This window comes from Ochlerotatus camptorhynchus, unplaced genomic scaffold (assembly GCF_037179485.1).
Source record: "Ochlerotatus camptorhynchus isolate MF236.1 unplaced genomic scaffold, CSIRO-AGI_Acam_v1.1 ptg000213l, whole genome shotgun sequence".
Taxonomy (NCBI): Eukaryota; Metazoa; Arthropoda; class Insecta; order Diptera; family Culicidae; genus Ochlerotatus; species Ochlerotatus camptorhynchus.
The window spans coordinates 191,076-214,608 of record NW_027040703.1 but is presented as its reverse complement, the minus strand read 5'-3'; the positions used below and the strand labels follow the sequence as shown (position 1 = coordinate 214,608).

Sequence of the window (23,533 nt, the reverse complement as noted above, 5' to 3'; positions counted from 1 at the left end):
AACAAAGCGAGTATCTCGTCAACACATTCCTACCCATTGCTAATTGACCTGCATTTAGACGCATCCGGTGCTGCTATTGCCTATTATAAAGTATGAGGCACCAGTTTTTACACGTTGAGGATGATAGCTAGTCCCAAGCATCTTCTATTGCATTCAAAGTGTTTTTTGTTACCTCATACATGAAGTTTATAATTTTCAGAGTCAGTTGGAAATGTTATACTTATATCAACATGAAGCTTTAGTGTGATAATTTATTAGCTCGATAAAGTTCTGAAGAGGATATGTTCATAGTTCCGCTACGGCAGAGTGAATCTTGAACAGAAGTTGAAATTAAGCGAAGGGCCATTAATGCGACAGTGCTAGTCAAACATATCAAACGGTAGAGGAGTGGCTAATAAATTATCACACTAAAGCTGCATGTTGATATTAGTATAACATTTAGAAACAACTCTGAAAATCATCTGTTGGTTAGCTGTGTAATTACAGCTGCTTGGACAATAACGGAGTAGCAGTGGGCGGTAAATCATGCTCATGCTCATGCACATGCTCTACGTCCCCAAAGTTGGTGCAAATGTGATAATTTATCATCTCGAATAGAAACAAACTTTTATCACTAACTCTTTGAAATCATCACCGATTTTTGTAATATTTTGGGGGAAAGTCTGGCACTGAAAGATTTTCCAAAACAGCTTTATTTTGAACGGGCTTCGAAAAGCTAAAAACGATCTTTTGCTCCACTCAAACTGTTGCCCCAACTTACTCTTTGTGTTTTCGGCATAGTTTTATTTATCTAGCTTAAAAGATTGTTATTGAAGAACCCTCAATTTAGATAGAAAGCTACATCAAACTCGTTGAATATTCGGAGTGAACTATCACCAGTGAAGTGAAGTTTATAGAATCACATATCTGTAACATATGCATTTTCACCAGTTTTGAGCTGACATCGCCCTATCTATTAAATTCTGCTTCCATAATGTTGGGGCTGCTTAGGATAAATAAGTATTGGATTTGAATGGTCATACTAGATTTCAAAATCATTCATATTAGGTCAAATATAAGTACTACAAAATAGAATTTGGCTTCACACTAACTCAACACTAATCGCATCTCTAGTAGCTTGTCATTTCGCCTGGTCAGCTGATCTACGCGGGACTGAGAAATGATCATTCCGGTACCTGATTGGTACACACTATGAAGGTCATGACTAAGGCCAAGCGGAAGGATCCACCCACTTTGCCGCTGATTGGAGCCGATATCAAGCGAGTACTGAATTTTGAGGCTCTCGGATGCGATTCCAGTGATCCAGAATATATAATGGTGCTGGGCAGCTGATACCGGTCGACTTAAGTGGCTTTGGGGGCCCACTTCCATTTCAGTGAATCTGAACTTTGAGGACATTAGAAGGACGGGAACGGTGTTCTTGAACTCACTGATACCAAAATCTCTGCTGAAAGAAGTTCTGTCAGTCACTCAGAGTAATAATTGGTAAATTTAAACTGACCTAAGTTTAGTCACCATGTAGTAAACTATATTGCAGTGCCTTTTCCCAGTTATGTTCAGCTTAGGATCGACTAGGATGTGATGTGGCTGACCGGGAACGATTCCTTCCATCAGTTTTCCGCTGTGTTCCACCTTCAAATGTGACGAAAAAAAAGCAGCGCATACAAAATCACCACAGGTGGAAATTGGACACTGAAACGGTGTCCGATCTATTTTAAGCTCTTTAGCTGACTTCATCGATAGAGTACCATCATAATCCAGTGGTTCATCATTTCTTTTTTCACGCTGGGTTGGCCTTGCATCCGTTTTATTCTTGGACTCTTTACACTTCTCAACGGAGAAATCTCCACAAAGGTTCTTCTTTTGAATGACAATTTCTTGTTCAACGGGGGTAAAGAGAAGATTTACGATCTCGTGCTGGCGTTGCGTATCAAGCCGCCTGTATCCTTCCGTTGGATACCTACCCTTCGATAGGGAAGAATGTATGTCTTCAACGAGCTTTTCCCTCAAGCATGCGTTAACATATTCAAATGGAAGAACGTAATTTTTTCCACCTATGCAAACGGTAACCAGTTCCCTGCTGGCGTCAGCATTAGAATGTTCCACCATTTTCGATGGTCTGTTAGCTGGAGGTAGATCATTGCTTAGCTGATCATTTTCATTAATCATGCATTTCCGACCACAACTTGAAGATTGTCGTTTTCGAGTTGCCGCTTTTTCTGTAATCACTCCCCTATGTGAGATACAATAACCTAAAGATATCATTGCTACATACTTTGCATCCAATCTTCCTCCAGTTCCGAAAACGATGAGCTGCTATCAGAATGTTGCATCCCCGAAACAGCTTGTCCTGAACTTGACTCAATCTTTCCTGAACCAACAAGTATCGCAAATTTCAAACAAACAAACTACCGTGGAGCAAATTGGAAAATTTTGTGTCGTGGCAAATCAAATTAAATATCTGATACAAAACGGAAGATGACAGTTTCATGTCACGTCCGCTGAAAATCACGGCTAAGTGGATCACTTTGCTCGATGCCGGTGACTTCTGGAAAAAAAAAAGAAAATGTTAGGCCATTCGCAATGCTGTTGTATTTTATAAGGACTGTTTCAATTTGAAACTACAACAGAAACGCACCTCTCGCAATACTGAGTTGCAATTTTATTATTCGAGCACTATTTTGCAACTGCTCGACTATTCTGTTTTATTTCTGAGCGAGTTTGAAACACGAATGGAACTCTGTTTCAAATTTCTTTGGATGTATTTAAAGATGTTTCGAAGAGCTTCACAAAAAAACGGAGAACTTCATAGAGAACAGTAAAGTTTATGGAACTTGATGATTACAAACATCTTTTAGAACTGTGCGTTGCGCTGATCGTGTTGCAGTTTTATTTTTGACAGTTTCAAATTATAGAATTGTCGAGTAGTTTAAAACAATTTTGAAACTCAGCATTGCGAAAGGCCTTACGCTATTTTTGGGGATTTGTTCTCCCAATGCACTATGGAAAGGTCCCATACAAATAGGTGGCCAAAAATATTTTGGTCTATAAAACTATTTTTTGCTACCCTGCTGCGATAGCATTTTATAACTCATAACTCTTCAGTTAAGTTTATTTGGTAGAGCAAAGTATGCCTTAATTAGGGTCTAGTTTACCCTCTCTACACACTTACAATATAGACTTAATCAGTATTTTTGGAGTTATCCAGATCTGGAGATATAAATGTGTATATAAAGCACATTGATAGTAGACTGCCCGTACTTTGTCAATGAATGTGAATGAATGAATGTGAAGAAACACTTTTTTGTAAAATATAGGGCCAATTCAAATATTACGTAACGCCAGAGAAGATACGCCCACAATTAACCCCTGAAATGACGGTACAAATGTATTAGACAAAGAAAAAGTCAAGGGGTGAGACAGCTTTAGTCTGAGTTCTGTTTTTGCTGCGAGTAACACGCGAGTAACTCACTCAAGTAACATTTAACGTTTTATGAAGTACTACAAGGCTTCTATAAAACAACATTCATAAAACTCTGGTCAAGATAGCTTTGCCTTTATTACATCCACCAAAACCTCATTAAGACTAGAATCTGTCTAGTTGGCCTACCTTGAAGAAGGTTCTAACGAGTGTATTATCGAGACATTAAGAACCATTTTAAATCCTTATTAAACGTACAATAAAAGCCATTCGGCATCAATACCTGTGCCATTTGCCTTTGACGCTTGCTAAGCGCACTAAAAGTAAAGCATCAATAAAGATAAAAAGGGATACATAAATATCGTCCGATCTTGCCAAATTAATTGTTTAAAAATTAATCAATCCTCATAAATTTCCTCATCATTAAAGGGAAAGAAATACTAAAATTATCGAAACTCATATTGTGGTCTATTTTTAGGTGACAGTTTAAATCTAATGTGAAATGTGCTTCGGAAGATCGAAAAAGTTGATTTGACTAATTATTTTAAATTAAAGAAACAAAATATAGTTATTTGTTATGTTAATCATTGCTCCTAGCCGAGACAATTAGATGATTTTCGTAATCATCTCTATTACTGCTCATTGATGAATTGATGAGAATAAAGTTATTTTAAAGGAAAAACATCTTGAAAAACGAAGATTGAAAAAAAGCAAATGGAATAGTAACAATATGGCGATAGAATAAACATTAATTTTCCATAAGCCATTTGTGAAAAAGCTGTTTTGCTTCCATGAAATCGCTAACAAATGCAAAACATTTTAATGCGGCTTTAATGAAGATAATTTACAGACTGAATAGTTTTTATCTGCAATCATTTTGCTTGATCCTATTCCGTTTAGTTTTATGACGGCATTAATGGTGGCAAAGTTGCCTGGAAAAAGTTAAACGTCAAAATTTGTTTATCTTTCGATAGTTTTGTTGTGCGATCATTGCAACGATGTTGTACTCCAGCGTTGGATCAATAAGCTGCGTGACATCCTTGATAAGGGCAATTCATCTATTGGAAGCAGTTACCCAAGAAGCGTATCTACATACGTAACTTGGAACAGGTGGAAGCGCAATCGTTCCCGAAAAGTTTTCCTTCTTCCGGATGATGCGATGAAGTTTATGTGCGCTTGCTTGGATTTTTGGAACATTTAACCCTTTCGCCGAAAGTGAAATCGTTGCTATAGTTTGGAAGGCAGTCAATTTTCAGCTGACGGACAGCTTCTGAAGTTTCCTGTCAGCAGTTTTCCGCAGTCCCAGTTTGGCGCAGATGCTATTCGGATCATCATCACAACGTTATTTCTGGAGAAGGCTGCTATTAACGGCGCCGGTGGTGTAGTGGTAAGCGTGATTACCTCTCACCCCAGCAGGCCTGGGTTCAATCCCAGTCGGCGCCGCCGGGATGTTCTGAGGCATAACATCTCTGATCACGCCTTCCTTCGGATGGGAAGTAAAGCCGTTGGTCCCCGGTTCATGAGTTGATGGGTCGATAGGTAGTAGGGTCCAGGTGTGGGAGCTGCCTTCCTGGCACGTCGGTAGCATTGGTGCTCAGCACGGAAAACAAGATTGACGGAAAAAACAAACCAAAGGAAGGCTGCCATTGACAATATGCTGTGTATTCCCATCAATTTTAAGCGTCTAATTTGACAGTTTCCAGTGTTTCATAAACAGCATCCACTTCGCTCCTCTCAGTTGGCTGCTTTGTTGTTGTTGACCGATTTTGCTAGAATTATTACTCGATTATCCTTTGGCATTTCCTTGCGATTCTGCGTTTGAAAGCCCCACTCGATTATGATTTTCTCTGTCTCTAGGCGAATCCATCTTTTTAGTTTTATTTGTAAACAGTGTGTGGTTTTGTGATACACTTCATTGACACCAAAACGCATCAATATATGCTTTTTGATCCCGTTTGAAACCGAACGGTTTTAAAATTGCCTTTTTAATGATAAAACACCTTTATTGAGTATTTTGTCGTGACAGCAATAAGACAAATACCGAATGATTTACTGAACAGTTTTATAAAGGGATAGAGCGCTGCGTTAATTTTATTTTTAAAACCGGGCACTTTCTGATTTTCTCGTCAGGCTTTAAAAAGTGTTTAAAACAGCATAAAGCTGAACTACTAATCAAGAATGTTTTACACTGTTAAATGCTGTATTTAAACTCAAAAAATTGCTTTTTGTCGTTATAAAACCACAATAAATCAAAGTGAAAGCCAAAAGGCTGTTAAATTGTTGCTTGGGCCTTTAAATTAAATCGATTATCTGTCTGTTTACTCCTCGGCTTACTCCGTTTATCGCCTTCATATATTAGGCATCAGTCTTGTTTGTAAACATAATAAAATTCTCGTGTCACTTTGCAATAGGCCCATCAATGCAGAAATTGATGGATTCTCTTCACCGATTTTCTTTTATTTCCGGATATTTTGGACACCCAGATCGATGGAAGACACAACAATCTAGCTGTTTGGCCCGATTGCCGGTCTATACATTACCTCCCGTCCTGCCGGAGCGTTAATGTCGCCGATGACGATTTTGACGTCCCGTTGCGAACAGTCGTCGTACACCTGCTCCAGCTGTGCATAGAACGCTTCTTTCACGTTGAGAGGCGAACCAGCCTAAGGCTGAAAGCCTCCTAAATAAAGCTAAAATTCTTTCACGTTGTCGGGTCTCCCTTCGTGTGGGCAGTGCACGTTGATGATACTGTAGTTGAAGAAACGGCCCTTAATCCTCAACTTGCACATCCTCGCGTTGATCGGCTGCCAACCAATCACGTGTTGGCGCATCTTACCCAGCACTACAAAGCCGGTTCCCAGCTCGTTGGTGGTGCCAAAGCTCTGGTAGAAAGTAGCCGCCCGATGCCCGCTTTTCCATACCTTTTGTCCCGACCAGTAAAGTTCCTGCACGACTTCGAAATTGCGTGGTTGAAGTTCGTCATAGATTAACCTATAGCAGCCCAGGAAGCCGAGCGATTTGCAGTTTCATGTTCCGAGTTTCCAATCGTAGGTCTGTGTCGATTGTTCCGATCCGTATTTCTTTCTTCAGTATTTGCAACTTTATGGTTTTCCAGGGTGGCTTGTTGGGCCTGCCCCAATATCCTGTCTCTCCGGGGGACCATTGTGCACAGCTCTGTTTAGAGTTCCACGCTGGCACTAGGACGGTGATCAGCCGCTCCTAACATGGAGAACAGACGCCGTTTTGAGCCGCACCTCCATGGTGAACAGACGCTCAGGTTTGGCAAAGCATTTCCTCTATCACCGTACTATGGTTACTGCGCTAGTGTTCACGTCGCACCTCTTCACTTTGCTATTGCCGGACTCGCAGTATTGCCCAGGCTACGCCACCCAGGAAACATTGGATTCATTTAGGAAAGGAATTAAATCAGCTAATGTTTATTTATTTATTTATTTATTTATTTATTTATTTTATTTCGTCAACCAACGTAGACTAGTACATATTAGAATACAGTTTTGTTTTCTTAAATTTATTTGTTTATTTCGTCAACTTTGGACAAAAGGTTAAAAGTATAATTTTTCTTTAATAAAAATTAAGCCGTGTCAGCTTTCCTATTTTTTATGAGTTATAATGCCTTATGGAGTAAAAATATTGTTTAAGTTTATGCCGAGACATTGTAAAGTCAATGGTTTCGCAGTATTGATTGTAAGAGGCCATCATGCGGTTTAATGGCCCATATTTTGCATAATTTGTGCGATGATGTTTTAAAGCAAATAAATTTCGATTTCGGAGTTGTCGAAATTTAATTTTGATAAAAGTTCTGAGGAGTCAATGCGCTGCGAAACGATATCGTTTACAAATGAAACCATTGCATATTCACGACGCTCTTTTAATGTTTGCATGTTTATAAGCATGCAGCGTGCTTCATATGATGGAAGAGGAAATGATGTCCAACCTAATTTACGAAGAGCGTATAATAGAAATTGTTTTTGTACGGATTCTAATCTTTCTTCGTGCATGATTGAAAAAGGAGACCATACAATGCTGCAATATTCCAGTATTGACCTCACATAGGCAATATATAGTGTTATAATTGTGTATGGGTCCTTTTTTTTTCATTTCGTTTATTTGGAAGGCTCAAATGTTATAAAAATAACTTAGCGGAGCCGAGTAACATAGAATACCAATTATGGTACTCAAAATACAAAAAAAAAATATACAAATATATTTTATCATATGATTTTTCTGGGTGGCGATCGAAGCGGCGACAAAGCGATCTTCTCCCGTGCACGCAACTTCTTTCTTTCCCAAATTTGTTCCTCATTTTCATTGAACCCGAATCGTGATCGCTGCTGCTGTTTCTGAACATCGTTTCCCGTTGCATGCTCTCCGCTACTCTCGTCGGTCGTCGGGGTAGTCACGTCCATTTCGTTATCTTCATTCAACATCTCCAACCCCGTGTCCGTTTCCTGATCGCTAATGACAAACGACGCACCTTCCACCACTACACCAGCATACGTACTGCTGCTGTTTTGTTTTCTTTCACTTTGCTTTCCTTTTTCTTCAGTTGCTTCTCCGGTTCCTTCCGAGCCTTCCGCTTGGGACAGGAAAGCTTCCGGTGTCCGTCCGCCTTGCACAGAAAACATTTATCTTTGTTGCCATCATAAAAAAAATATTTCCTTTGCGATTGAAGAAATGTAATGACGTGGGGATTTCCTTCTTCACATCCATATATACACCGCGTATCCCTGTATATACCTCAAAACACAGATCAGTTGGAAATTTCTCCCGGATGATGCGTTTAATTTTCCCATATTTCCCCAGCACTTTATCCAGCTCGTTGTCGGGTACCTCTGGTGGCAAGTCATACACACGCGCATATTGAATGAATTCACCAGCATGCGACATGCGTACCTTTGCCGTCGTTCCATTCGCATAATGGAAGATTAAATCCTCCGAATTGAATGTCAGAGCATGGAGCATCGCTTCCTCTTATTTGAACTTCATGAAGACTCCCCTTTCCTCACCAATGCGATAAACAGCTTCCATTTCAGCCGGATCCGCGTCGAGTGCTTTGGCGAAATTTACTATCTCTCCGATGTTTGGTTTGGCATCACAATGGCTGAAGCTAAACTTGATGGTGTTTTTTACTTCACACATCTTGCACCGTAGCACCAAAAGGCACCGAACTGCTAGCAACGAACAAAGAGCAACTATATAATAGCGAGTCTCGAAAACAGGCTATCGTGTGGTTCACAACGAAATAAAAAATCGACTGCTGCTGTAGACAGCTGTGGGAAAACTGTGTATGGGTCCTGAAAGTTATAGCAAAAGCGCTTGATAAAGCCTAGCATGTTATTTGCCCTGTGAATAATTGTGTTGTAATGGTCTATGAAAGTTAGTTTAGAGTCTAAGATAATTCCTAAATCCCTAACTCTTTCACATTTTTCTACATTTTGATTTCCTAGAGCAATTGAAAATTTTGAATTTGTTCTTTTTCTGCTAAATGATATTAAGTTACATTCAATTCTAGTAGACTTTTTTTGCACCATATGTAGAATATGTGTATTTCATTCCGGAATATATTGATGTCTTTTGTGCTCTATTCTTCACACCAGAAACACCAATGTTGCCTGCTGAACAGTTGAATGAGCATAATCATAAGACATCAGTGAATTGAATCATTAATAACTTTTGTTCCTTACATTTGATTGAAAAGTGAGTTTCAACAAAGATGTTGCTGATAAAATTTGCTACATTCACTGCTATCATTTTTAAAAGCATAATGATGTGGTGAATTGTTAGATAGATATCAACAAAAACAAAAGTTTTCCCATAGTAATTCCCATATAAATTTGAAATGGTTTGTGCTAAGTCAGTTTCTTACAAAAGTAGTTCAAATTTTGGGAGGCTAATCTGAACCCAATTTGGAACCGTTTGAGCACTGTGGAGCGAAAATTTAAAATTTTGCAACAGTCTAGTGGTCACTCTACATAATATACCCAGGCACTTTTTCGGCTCTCTAACGCAAGGCAGCGCTCTGTTGTGAGCCAATTACCGACAAGATATTCTGACAAGCTGGTAGATGCCACACTCCGTCACATCAGTGGGCAACTAAAACACACCTACCAGACCCCTATTTCATGAAGTTTCCAACCCGTAGCCGCAAACCTTAATTCTAATAAGCATAGTTAATTTAAAATAAATACTTTACAAGTAACAATCAATCAAGGCATAATAAGTGATCAGCTTTTTTAAACCAAATAAGCGTTTTTTATGCAGTACCGATAGATACTATTAATTTTAATTTATTAGCTGACAGAAAGTTTATTGAACGCAAAAATGCTTAAAAAGTAATTTGAAGAAGTAACTTATGCATATATTTAAACATAAACATTTTATTTTTTAAATAAAATATATGGTATAAACTTTTATCAATTTCATAAATCAATCAATCAATAAGTAAATAAATAAATGAAATAAAAACAAATTGAAATAGCCTGTAAACCAATTGGAATAAATGACTTTAACTCGCAAACCCCCACTGTCAATTACTGAAAAATGCTAAAACTTTCATAGTTTCGTTATTTTTGAAAAGAATATTTTTATCTATCCATTGCAATAGAACCGCAAATTTCTCAAGTTTTGATGAGAATTGCAGTATTTAAAAAAATCTTCTTATTCTGAAAATATTATGAACTGAAATAGTGTAAATTTTTGACAGTGGGGGTTTGAAAATCGAACGAAAGTTTACCGGTTAGATCTTTTTTTCGATGCGTTTTGATTTTCCTTATAGGAAGCCATCCACAAATTATGTAAGGGTTTTTGAATTATCATTAAATCCCCCTCCCGTCTTCTGTAAAATTTGCAGTTCGCAACCCTTCCCCCGAAAGTCTTTCTAAGATTTTAAAATTTTCAGAAGATCGTTAGATATCGATTTGGGTTTGGGTTTTACATGCATTTGCGCATTTAATGTATTTGGAGGTGTTTTGGCATTGAATCGCATTATGGCATTATGTTTTTTACCTACTAATTTTTATGAATGAAAATGTCAACCGCCCTCTTTTCCGGAAAATAATCCAAGAAAATCATTTTTTTCCAAATATTTCACAGAACATTAGCATGTAACAATACGCTTTCAATCTCTTCGAAGAAAATTGGACCCCCAACCAAACCGAAAGGTTGATTTTCTGCGGCGTTTGAGTACATCTTTCTACGATGATGTCTGAAAAAAATGTGTTTACCCGTCAATATTCTCTAAAAAAAATTAGAAAACTTGAGCGGTTACGGATTCCGAAGACAGTCGCTGGAGATCTGTGGTGGAACTCGTATGACTCCCGGAAACAAGAAATAAAAATTCAGCTCCAAATTAATATAGCTGGTGCTGCGTATCATCAATTTTTGGTCAATACATAAATCCTTGCTTTTTGACCCCTTGGTCGATCATAATATTACTATCCAATAATTAGTGAATGGGATCGATATTTCAACGCTTAGAGTTTATACTTCAAACCCTTTTTATTCAAACTCTTAGTTTATTGGGCGAGAATTGAAGCGATTTCATTACGACGATAACGCAAACCGTTAGACTTCTTTTCATAATCATCTAGTTATCATTCACTGATCTTTTAAAAACAGCTTATAATTATAAAGCAAAGATTTATATCGAAATGTTGACAAAATACAAATCAAAGCCTTTACCTGAACAACATATCACCATAAGAACATAGAGTCAACCAAAATGGAGAACTTAATATAGTTCTTTAATGTCCTGCACCGATAACACATCAGAACGCCCTCTCATAACCATTAACAAGTGTAAAATTCTGAATTGATTTAATGTTTTAATGTTTGGAATATTTGTGAACATTCTCCATTAAAGCAACATAATTTCGGCCAGTAGTGTACGGTTCATCCAGATATAATCCAGCTCACTGAGCTGTTACAGAAGTGTTAAATAGTACGTTACAATAACGTAGCTATTTTTCAAGACATCGTGAAAAGTTTACAAGTATTTTTTACGTTGCAGATGAGTGGATATTAAAATTATTGATACATATTGAACTGCAACAATACCGCGACGATTTTTCAACATAACTGTACCATTACGTATTATCGATGGTATACATGTTCCAGTTATGTTGAAAATAAGTAGCAAATGCGTAGTTTGAACAATCATAGAATTTGTTGAATATGTGCGTGCTTTAAACGTCACTTGTCAGTAGCAATGTGACATCGAGTGGTAGCGACATCGGTGCAGCTCCTCCGCCAGCAGTCATCAGGTTTCGGCATTATAAGCCACTAGTTCTGGCAATCCACCCGCTATTTGGTGCCGTTTCCAGTTCGCCAGCAGTTCCGGCAAATACGAGCTCCATCTCTAACGGATCCTCAACGGCCACATCTCCGTTCGGCGGTATCAACATATTTGCTGCCCCCAGCTCATGCAACAACCAATCCATCGTCATCTCAGGCTTCTCACCGTTCTATTTAGCCCTTTGGAACACCCGGTTGGTTGATAGACTACGGCCACGCCAGCCGCTGTTGGCATCGTCTTTAGTCACCATCGTCCCCCGCCATCCGTAATCCTATCTTCCTCGTCGTGGTCTTCCATTTCCTATGCAGATGTTAGCACATGCATAACGATTTCTCCGCTTTTGCCAATGTTGTCCAAAAATATTTTGCAACATCAAAGTGACAAGACATATTTAAGCCATGGTAGATACTAGATGGTTACAACAAACCTTTATAGTGACAACTTGAGTCAATTGGTTGTAAAACGAAATGTGAAAACTTAAAGATTCATACGCTTAATTGGAACAAGACTGCAAATAGGTTCTTCAACACATCTTGGTTCGTCAACTTTTTAGTAACATTTCGAAACAGTTGCTCAATAGGTACAAAAAAAAAACATATAGTTCACACTCTGTTGCACCAAAGTTTTAAGAAACATAATGTTCTATGGAACTCTCATTCAACAAACACAACACAAGTTAGATTTGTTGCTCAAGTGTTTCATACAATATCACGTAGCATCAGGCCCGTAGCCAGCATTTGGTTTCGGGGGGAGCTAATTTTATGACATAAAAACTTCAATGATTTATAAAATGTGCACATAACTGAACATCGAATGATACACTGTTTTTTTACCTTAAGGTTCAATTTACTTTAATGCATTTTCGAAAAATTCAACTGCAGTTTTTTTCGACGCATCATTCCAGATTGCAAAAAGCTCGCGTCATTTTGTGTATAATAGCAAGAAGAGTAGAATGACGCGAGCTTTTTGCAATCTGAAATGATGCGTCGAAAAAAACTGCATTTGATTTTTTGGAAAATACATCAAAGTAAATTGAACCTTAACCAAAATGGTTCAAAATCATGTGTCATCATTTTTTTTTTTTTTTTTTTATTCGTTTTAATCTTTGATCGGAATTTTTAATGAACCATCAGAATGTAAAACAATAATTTTTAAAACTCTTTAATACGCAGTTATGAGAAAAGTTAAACAAATGTATGGAATTCAAGAAAATATTTGTAGTTTTAATTGTTTTCTGTTGGTAATGATGATCAAGATTTGCATTCTGTTAAGAAAGACTTTTGTCTTATTATATGCTACATATTTTTTAAAACATAATTATCTTAAGATTTTAATGGTGTTTAATCGTAAAATCACCGGTACCGGATCATAATTCATTTAAATTTATGAAGGCGGTAAAAACAAACATCCCTCGATGCAGTGGTAGCAATGTGATCCACACGAAACACGAACAGCGAATATTTTTGCCTTCATCATTCTGTATGTTTTTAAGTTTTTGTTTTAGAATCACTGTATTTTTGTTTTGTTTTTGAATTGATCGTTATTCTTTGATATTTTGTATTGTTCCAGTTAGCTATATAAGTGCAAATATTTAATGCAATTAGATTAAGGGTGCTGCCTGAAGGAGGTAATAAATAGTGAATGAGAAATGTATTCTTTTACTTCATTTGAATCAGTTGCCGATCTCCAAAATGCTGTCCAAAAATCTGAGCAACAAATTAAACACAACGTAGAGCCATATCCTGGACATTATACCTGGTTATTACAAAAGTAATCTTCTAGCTTTACTCTAAGCAGTTAATTGATATTATAGCCAAGCCCAAAAGTCGCTGGTTTCCCATTAGTTTTAATTCGTTTAAGTGTGGAGAAAGATCTTTCTACACTGGCTGTAGTGACCGGGAGTGTCACCAAAAACTTCAACAAAACATTGATTGTTGGAAAATACGTCGAGTCACATTTATCAAGCAGCCCAAATGCCTCAAAATTCTTGTTAATATTTATGGATGTCCGGCACCAGAGCTTGTATTCCACCTTTACCTGCAATCAGCCAGTGATGCAAAATATCATGACACTCACGTGACACTCGTCTTTGCATCAACTGACTATCGCTGACAGCTATGGCAAACAACAATCACCAGTAATGGTCGCTGCTCACAAGCAAAACGTTACGCTCGCTGCTGATGATGAAAAGCACAACGAAAACAGTGAAGAATTCTGCAGTACGATGATGAGAAAAAGCGAAGCGACAGAAGAAAATGAAAACAATGCCTACGCATTCCAAGTTCGTCTCGGCAGGTGCGACTGTGTGAGTTACAAACAAAGCAGGCGACTGTGTGAGTTACAAACAAAGAAACGGAAGCTGTTGGGCTCACTCACCAACACACTCAAATAAGCAAGCAAAGCAGCAACTGCTTCAAAACGAGCACAGATGAGTGTCGTGATTATCGGGAATGACAAGATCGGTGATGGATCACAACAGAAGACGACATTCACCAGTTGCTTTTTACTTCTTTCGTCAACTTGATGGATGGTCATAGAGAGAGCTTCGACGAGCACATTGATAGGAATGTACAAAGCGTTACTACCATCAACTGTTTGGCGATCGTGATTGTGATAGGTCACAACTCTGGCAACCGCGCTGGTGAAATCACAGAGATAACAGTTAAGTTTGTCAAGTTGGGATGACTCTCCAATATCTGTAAAACCAGGCAACAATATTTGGAACACCGGAAGGATGTCATCATTTTTTGTGAAACGTCCCATCATGTTTTGGATCAATCCATCGAGTCATGGAATGAAAACTGCTCTTCGATAGTATTCCTCTGGTGTTTCTACTGGTTGATTTGTACGTATTGCTAGCTTGGATGCACGTGGGTGCAGTCGTAACTGCGCATTCGAAAGGCTGCATTAAAAATTTTAGCAAATTTTGCTTCAGCGTCAGCTCGTCTCTCCTTAAAAACCTGTATTATACTGCTCGCATGATTAAGAGCCGATATGAGGTCCACATATTTAGATTGTAATCCTATTGAAAGTGGTTGTGTTGAAAGATCACATTGATGTAATAAATATATAAGATGTTTGTATCCTCTTATAAACAGAAAATGCATACATTGCCTGAAGAATAAACTTCTAATATTTAAATAAGTTTTTAGACCGGTCCTACTTTATAATGTGCCAATATGGTCCAGATCTTGCACTACCAGGAAAAAAAGAACTTCAAAGGATTAAGAACAAAGTTCTGAAGATGATTTTGAAATTGCCTCCCTGGTACAGTACTACCGAAGTACATAGAATTTTGAATGTTGAGACTTTAGAACAAATCTAGATAGAGCTGGAATTAGGGCGGAACAGCTTTTGTAAACAAAGAATTCTCTCGTCGATTTCTAGCAACTCAAGGCACTCCTACACAAATCAACATATCCATCGGGTAGGGGAAGTCTTCCCCTATTCGATGGTAATGTTGATTTGCCAGGAAGAGCCATGTCTTTTGAGAAATCATCGAGAGAAGCCATTGTTTACTATAGCTGTTATGCCCTAATTCCAGCTCTATCTAGAAATGTCCAACAAAATAATTAATAATTTTAGGGAAAAATCGTTGCAATATTTAATTGCAACGAATAATTTCCTTAATACATATATAAGATATAGTTTTAGTTTTTAGTTTTGATGTGATGTGTTATACTGACATGCAGGTTTAGAAGACCTGTTTAAAATACTGAATTTCCAAGGCAGGAGCAATTTAAAATCACTTAGATTCATTTCATAAAAATTACAGCAGATAAGTTACTAGGTGGCTTGAGCACCTGGGTTAAAACGAAAAGTAATTTATTTTGAATTTTAAACAATTGAAGAGTTAAAATCTTAATAGAAGCAATGTGTGACTCTTTATCAAATCCAATGGTACATATGGAAAGGTAAATAAATTAAGAAGTCATTTGTTGTAGAAATATTCTATTTTGTATGAAATCCTGCTTGAAAAAGAGGGGTACAGTGCGGATTGTGTTAAGAAGGCTACAAATTGGGTCTACACCCTAGTTCCTACGGAAGTGAAACGAGGCTGATCTTTCGTAAAAACTCGATGGTCCCATAATCTTTAACCGAATCGCTGCAAACATAAATTGTTCATGCACACTATATAGGTACAGCCCGAGTCCCATTGCCAGAGGGGGCTGTAGGCCTGAAGCCTCGTCCATAAATTATTTTAATATAATATGAAAAAAAAAAAAAAACCTTACCCAGGTAATGGATATCTATTACCTGTACAGTACAGGTAACAGATATGCATTATCTTGGGTCAGATTTTTCTTTTTCACATGATTATAATAATTTTGGGTGGGGGGCTTCAGCCCCATAGCCCTCCCATGGCTACGTGCCTGCGTAGCATATAACTTCATACCAATTTGAGTGTAACATGTTTGCTCCTCCCATTTGAGGCATGATTTGACAGGTCATCCAAGCAGTACATTGAAACAGTTGAGTTTCATTATTGTTACCTAATGTAAATGAAGCAACAAAGCTGAAACTTAGTCGTATCAAGATGTATTTCCTGTACCATTAAAGGGATTTATGGGCAACTTCAATAAAAAAAATAAAAGAATTGAGATGTTTTCTGTGTTGCTTGGGTAGTGAGTTGCCAAACAAGATTAGGAATGATGTTCGATGAAATCCGTTTTCAACAACTGAAACCAGCTGATCCGGCTGATCTCAAGGACCTGGCATGCCGTAGCGTTTTAAGTTTTTGCCGCATTTCATGACTTTATCAACCCAAATCGAGCACAGCGCCCACGTAGAGAAGCCAATCAATGTTTTCACACTCACTTCCACTGAGGTATTACACATTCAGTCCCAATCATAAGCATCCGCATAAGCGTACCTTGGCCCCTCGCATCATAACACACAGATATTTATTTTAATTATGATTGTTTGCGAAACTATGGCACCAACAGGAAATTACCAACTTTGCCGGTTTACGTCATCATCATCACCTCTTACTGGGTTTCTTGTTCTCATGCAGCCATATCATGACCGGGGACAGCAGAACCTCACACACTAACCAGCTCTGTGACTGTTGATTCCACAGCCGGAATGTGACGGAGGGTTCCTGGAAGGAAGAAGAAGCTCTAGGAACAGAAGTAGAACACTTTGCAAAACTTTAACTGGCCATTGCTAGATGAAAAGAGAATTGTGGCTGTTGTATTGAAGGTAAATTGTCCTTGTGAAGTTGTAAATGTTCCTTTCTTAGGGAAAAAGTTGTTGGAAACTTTGGAAACCTGCTGCTCTGACGAGTGATATTTTGATTTCGTTGTCGGTAAAAAAAAAAAAACAATTCAGATTTGTTACCAACAATTCAATAAGCTTTCCTAAAGAAATCATTTTGAGATGGTTTTCAAAGCGAAAATGTATTGAATTAATTTGAACCCAATCCATTCGATTGGAAGCGGAACCTGCTGGTGAATGTTTTCCATTTCAAGCAGAATAAACTCAAGCATCGTTGCAACTTCCAGTGACATTTTGTTTGCAAATATAAGCATCCATATCATGTTTATATATTCCTCCACCCTCCATGCAAAGTTTAGAAGTCTTGTTTACATACTCTGCATCAGAAGAGAACCATCGCAGCCATTTAGTTTGAAAAGTGATATTTATCTTGAAACTAGACACATGCAAGCTTTTGACCCCAACTACAGTTCCGCACATTCAGGTAACCCGCTCCGGCGGATGTTTGAATTTCGACTTACCCATGCATTAATGGGTAGGTAAAGTGAACATTCCGGAGCAGAAATGAGCAATCACTTTGCATAATTAATACTATAATGGCCGATAAGTTTTCCCTTTCACAACAATAGAACATGATCAATTAGCAAAAAAGATATTCCATCATCCTTATCAGCACCATCATCATCATTATAGCGACCATCGCGAAGAAGACGCTCACCAGCCATAAACGCCCATGGAAATTATCCATGAGTTGCCGTGTCCTGAGAAGAGGATAATTAGATTTTCAAGAACTATCTCTAATTGGCTATCTCCCGGGGGCAAGAGGTAATCTGTTCCATACTCAAAACCAATCTACCACTGCAGGTCCACTCAGGTGATACATCGTTAGCCACCTCCTCCGCAAACGGTAAGTCGACTGGGAAACAAGTGAGAGTGTATCATTTAAATTGATACCGGCTAGTAAAAAAGCAACACATAATTGGATATGTGCACGCGACGCAGACGTCTCTAGGACGAAAACGCAACTCTGGAGGCAAAAATGGGCGAGGGAGGTAAAACGATGATCACTTCTCGAGATGTTTTCTCGCGAGGAAACGGAATGTCTCGATAGAATCCGTATGGCAGGTACGAGAAGCTGCCTACCTACCAGCCACGAATGAAAAGTGAACGGAAGAAAATGATGCAACAGGTTTCGGTTCTCGGCAACAACTTTCCTCTGTTTGTGTATACAATTTTAATGAGCTTGGCTAATTGAACAATGTAACGATAAAAACACTTGAGATGCATTAACGGAGTTGTTGCGCTGTTGTTGACGGAGGATTATAAACAAATTGGTCTAATGAGGTGGGTGTGCATTTTCGTGGGAAGCGATGGAAAGAAATGGCTGATATGAAAATAATTTGATTAGAAAAGTTTTTCGGAGGATGTTTGAAAGAGTTTCCGGATTTTTTTTTATCCTAAACAACAATGCACAACCCGTTGGTGTGTTCAACAATAAGCCATAATGGTTAATTTTGAATCATTATTATAACAAAGGAACATATCGTTCATTATTCTTGTGTATCAATTGTGTGCCGAACATTTATGTTGAATTGTGTTGCAAATTGAATGGATTCGACGAGGTATAATTCAAACTCCTTGTTAAATTTCAAGAGTACCGTATTGGCGGGTTATCCCACGCAGGTTACAATTTCACGTGCTTGACATTAAACTTGATGGTATTCATAGATATAGATACAAATCAAATGTGCATGCATGGTTCAATATGTTGCCCACTGTTCTCAAGAACTGTCAGCTATTGGTTTTAATTTACATGCATAATAATAAAATTGATTTTTTTTTATGAATTGACAAATTATGTATCTTGACGAAGTTATTTTTAACGGATTATTTTGCATAGATAGCTGTTATAACGACATTTTATTAATTATTGTAGCACTGCAAAAACTATTTCTGTTTGCCATGATGGTGATGATGGATTTTCAATATTTGATTTAATAGTAGATTAATTTAAAAAAAAAAGTAGTCTACAAAGGTTTAAGCCTTGCGCGCGAATTGCGGATATGGAGGACTGAATTTAACATGTGAAATGCAATTTTGAAGCTTATTTGGAAGATACCTTGAGGTAGTAGTAAGTTTTCTGGCAAATGTTGGGGGTTCGTGAGCATTCCTGACATTGCTGAAAATTTTGATAGCATCAGATTGCGGGGTTGCTAGTGTAATAGGATGCTTTTTTGATTGTTCATTAACTCTTGATTGCTTGTAATACTTATGAATATTTTAGGTGTACAAAAAGGCGAACTAAGTGGTGGACGCCTGAGGTTTTCCACATTAATATCGCGTGAAGCAACTGTAAACTCTAGAGGGAATTTATATCTGTAAATGTAACCAGATCGTTTATTTTTTGATAGCCTGATTAAAATGTTTACATTTAATTATCTTAAAGATAAATCGTCCAGCTCAAACCTGTGTAGAGGTAAGAGGTGGAACCATCATCATCATCTTTTTCGCGATCGCAGAATTATAACCTGCACTCTTTAAATATTGTTTGAATGACATTCTTCACCGAATGTAATTTAATGCAAGGCTATAACACAGATTTTATCATATATCCTATTAATTTTAACAGAAATGTTCGGAATGCACCGTGATTACTGTTCGTCATGTTAATTTGAACTTCTGTGCAAATTTTCAGCAAAATCGGTGATGATTTAGAGGTGCTTCAAGTTAATTTTATGTTTTTAAGGTAATTTACGCCTAGTAATATTTTTATCTCGAGAGTGAAACAACGAGAACTGCTGTAACAATTTTCATAGCAAAGCTTAATGTGTTATCTACCAACTTTGTGATCAAAGGCTTGATTCAAAGTCAAGAATTTAGAAGTATTTGTTCTATGAACTTTCCACCCATATGACATAAAAAAAATTAAGTTACGGCATAATGTTCCTTATACTGTTCTAAAAATTTTGTTCAAACATAGTTTTCGTATAGATTCCATAGATTGAAAGATAAAAATCAGAAAAGAGGCCATTATAGCTAGAATTCACAAGACAACAGTGCCAATAAAAGTTTCAATTTGATTGACAGAACATAGTTGCATTACTTTTCAATGACGACCGATGACTGTTTCGTTGATAGATGATATTTTTAGAAATATGAATCCTCAGTAGACGTGTTTTTTGACGTAGGACTACGTCTGTGATTTCTATATGGGGGTACACTTTGTGAAAACCGAAAATGGAACATGTAACCAAATTATGAAAGATTTTGAACGTTAATAACTCAGCTGCCCTTGGACCAATTTCAATAATTTTATCACCAATCGATCAGAAATATTTCGACGTATCTGTTTAATTAAACACTTTATTATTTTTTAAATGTCACTATTGAAAATTGCACGAATGAAAATTATCACCGATTACCTACGAAAAGCGATTTCCCTAACACAGATTTCAAAGTGACCGAGTTCCATCCGGTCTCACAAAACGGTGTTAATCCAATCACCACGTGGTGAGTGGATGTGTTCTCCAGTACACAACGAAAAGCTGCCTGCAAGCAGCGAGTTGCAGCCGACATGAGCATCCATAGAAGGAGGAAGAAACCACACCGCTATTGATCGGAATCAGTAGCTCTTCGTGAGTCGCTGTGGGCCATCTATGTCAAGCGCGTCATACTAAAGAGTATAAACAGAGAGAACCCCGCTCAAATTCCTATTCCTACACAAAACACAAGCTCCTGCTGCAGTTAACAAATAATATTTATTATATAAACAAACGTAGTCCTACGTCACCATTGCGTACAACCCCATAGGGCTGTCCCTTGTAGTTTTTTTTATCAAAGGCAAGTGTCACTCGAACCATAACAGCAATTTATGAAATAACGAAAATCTTGGATGGCTCGAGTAACACTTGCCTTTGAAAGAAAAAAAACGTCTACTGAAGATGCATATTCCTAAAAATATCATCTATCAATAAAACAGTCATCGGTCGGCATTGAAAAGTAATGCAACTATGCTCTGTTAATCTAATTGAAACTTTTATTGGCACAGTTGTCTAGTTAATTCTGATTTTTATCTCTCACCCTTGACATTTTCAGTTTAAAATTGATAAAAATCTTTAAATTTGAAGTGGCTAGCGCCCCTGATATACACGTTCAAGTAAAAATTAGCTGCCTGATAAATGATCAAAATTGAAAATTTTGAGTGACTAGCGTCCCTATACACTTAGGAAGAAATTACAATAAATATATATACACTGGAACCTCCATTTACGAACCAAAACGGGGGTTCGTAAATCGAATTAGTGCGTAAAAAAACCTCGTTATTTGGGATTTACTTCGTAAAAAGAAAACTCATTATTTTGGATTTACTTCGTAAAAAGAGGTTTTTGAAAATATTGTCAAATACCCCACAATATGGGTATTTTTGGAATCAGGGTGACGTGTAGGGACCGTAAATCGATGTCTGACGCCATTTTGAAATCCAAGATGGCGGCTTCCGGTTACAGAAAAACTTGGAAATTCTGCCAAATACCTCCACAATATGGGTATTTTTGGAATCAGGGTGATGTGCAGGGACCGGAAATCAATATCTGACGCCATTTTGAAATCCAAGATGGTGACTTCCGGTTACAGAAACACTTGGAAATTCTGCCAAATACCTCCACAATATGGGTATTTTTGGAATCAGGGTGATGTGCAGGGACCGGAAATCAATATCTGACGCCATTTTGAAATCCAAGATGGTGGCTTCCAGTTACATAAAAACTTGGAAATTCTGTCATATACCCCACAATATGAGTATTTTTGGAATCGAAATGACGTGTAGGGACCAGAAATCGATATGTGACGCCATTTTTTAATCCAAGATCCGGTTACAGGAAAACAGAAAAATACCGTTAAATACTCAAAAATATTGATATTTTTGGAATCGGAGTGACCTGTGAGAACCGAGAATCCATGTCTGACGCCATTTCAAAATCCAAGATGGTGACATCCGGTTACAGAAACACTGTAAAGTACTGTCAAACACCCCACAATATGGGTTTTTTGGAATCGGGGTGACTTATTAGGACTGGCCATTTTGAAATTCAATATGGTGACTTCCGGTTGGACTTGGATTTCGAAATGACGTCAGACATAAATTTCCGGTCCTTACACGTCACTCCAATTCCAAAAATACACATATTGTGGGGTATATGACGGAATTTTCAAGCTTTTCTGTAACCGGAAGCCACCATGTTGGATTTCAAAATGGCGTCAGACATCGATTTCCGGTCCCTAAACATCACTCCGATTTCAAAAATACCCATATTGTGGGGTATTTGGCAGAATTTCCAAGTTTTTATGCAACCGGAAGTCGCCATTTTGGATTTCAAAATGGCGTCAGACATCGATATCCGATCCCTACACGTCACTCCAATTCCTAAAATGCCCATTTTGTGTTGTATTTGGCAGAATGTCCAAGATTTTCTGTAACCGGAAGCCGCCATCTTGGATTTCAAAATGACGTCAAACATAGATTTCCAGCTCCTACACGTCACCCTGATTTAAAAAAATACCCATATTGTGGGGTATTGAAAGTATTTTCCTGTTTTTCATGAACCGGATGCCGCCATCTTGGATTTCAAAATGGCGTCAGGCATGGATTTCCGGTCCCTACACGTCACTCCGATTCCAAAAATACCCATATTGAGGGGTATTGAAAGTATCTTCCAGGGGTAAACAATAGTTGCAATTTCCAAACCTACGACTGGATGCCTTCCTTCAAATAACAACTGAAGTGCGGTAAAAATCGGTAGAACTGTTTCAAACACACAGTTGGTACATGAGCGGGTCGGTTTTCATCTCTTTTTGCCAGTGGTGGCGGGGGGGGGACACCCCTCACCATCCCTCTCCAAAGGGGGAGTTTGGTAAAGAGAGATGAAAAAACCGATTTGTACCTTCCTTAAAAGTTGTTCTAGCTCGCTATCCTAATATCTATATGCAATCTTCACACTGCCGTACTCTAACGGAACTATCATCTCTATGCTTTCATTTACTCCTTCTATCGTATAAAAATTACCACTACAGTCTGTTATTTGAAATTAGCATCTTCAACTAAGTATCTTCCAGTTTCTCATGAACCGGATGCCGCCATCTTGGATTTCAAAATGGCGTCAGACATGGGTTTCCGGTTCCTACATCTCACTCCGATTCCAAAGATACCCATATTGTGGGATATTTCATAGTTTTTCCCAGATTCCCATAATCGCAAAAAAACTCGTTATTTGGAATTGACTTCGTAAAAAGAAAACTCGTTCACCCCTATTCTGTATTTCGTTTCGCACGAAATTTTCATACAAAAAAATATTTTTTTGTATGAGAATTTCGTTCGAAACGAAATACATAATAGGGGTGGTTATTTGGGATTTAGGGTAATTGATTCTGGTTGGACCTATCCAAAAACTGATGATGGTTGGACCTATTTTTTCAATCGCTAGTTTAGTCAATCTTCGCTATTTTTTTTTTTTTTTCAAAGATCACTTTACTATCATAAAAAACTCATTTTCTTCCATTTGCATGGGTGTTTTATTTAAAAAACT

At 37.8% G+C, this 23,533-nt stretch overlaps 1 protein-coding gene across 1 annotated transcript in view; it reads right to left on the bottom strand.

Annotated features, from left to right (window-relative positions):
- Nucleotides 1–1,086: 1,086 nt before the first annotated feature.
- The window catches only part of LOC135703470 (uncharacterized), a 55,703-nt gene continuing 33,256 nt past the window's right edge, over nt 1,087–23,533 (bottom strand). The window contains exons 2-3 of the mRNA XM_065224720.1: nt 1,502–1,877; nt 1,087–1,444 (exon numbers count right to left, since the gene is read on the bottom strand). Coding sequence (XP_065080792.1) covers nt 1,087–1,444; nt 1,502–1,877 — 734 coding nt within the window. The remainder of the gene's footprint in view (nt 1,445–1,501; nt 1,878–23,533) is intronic.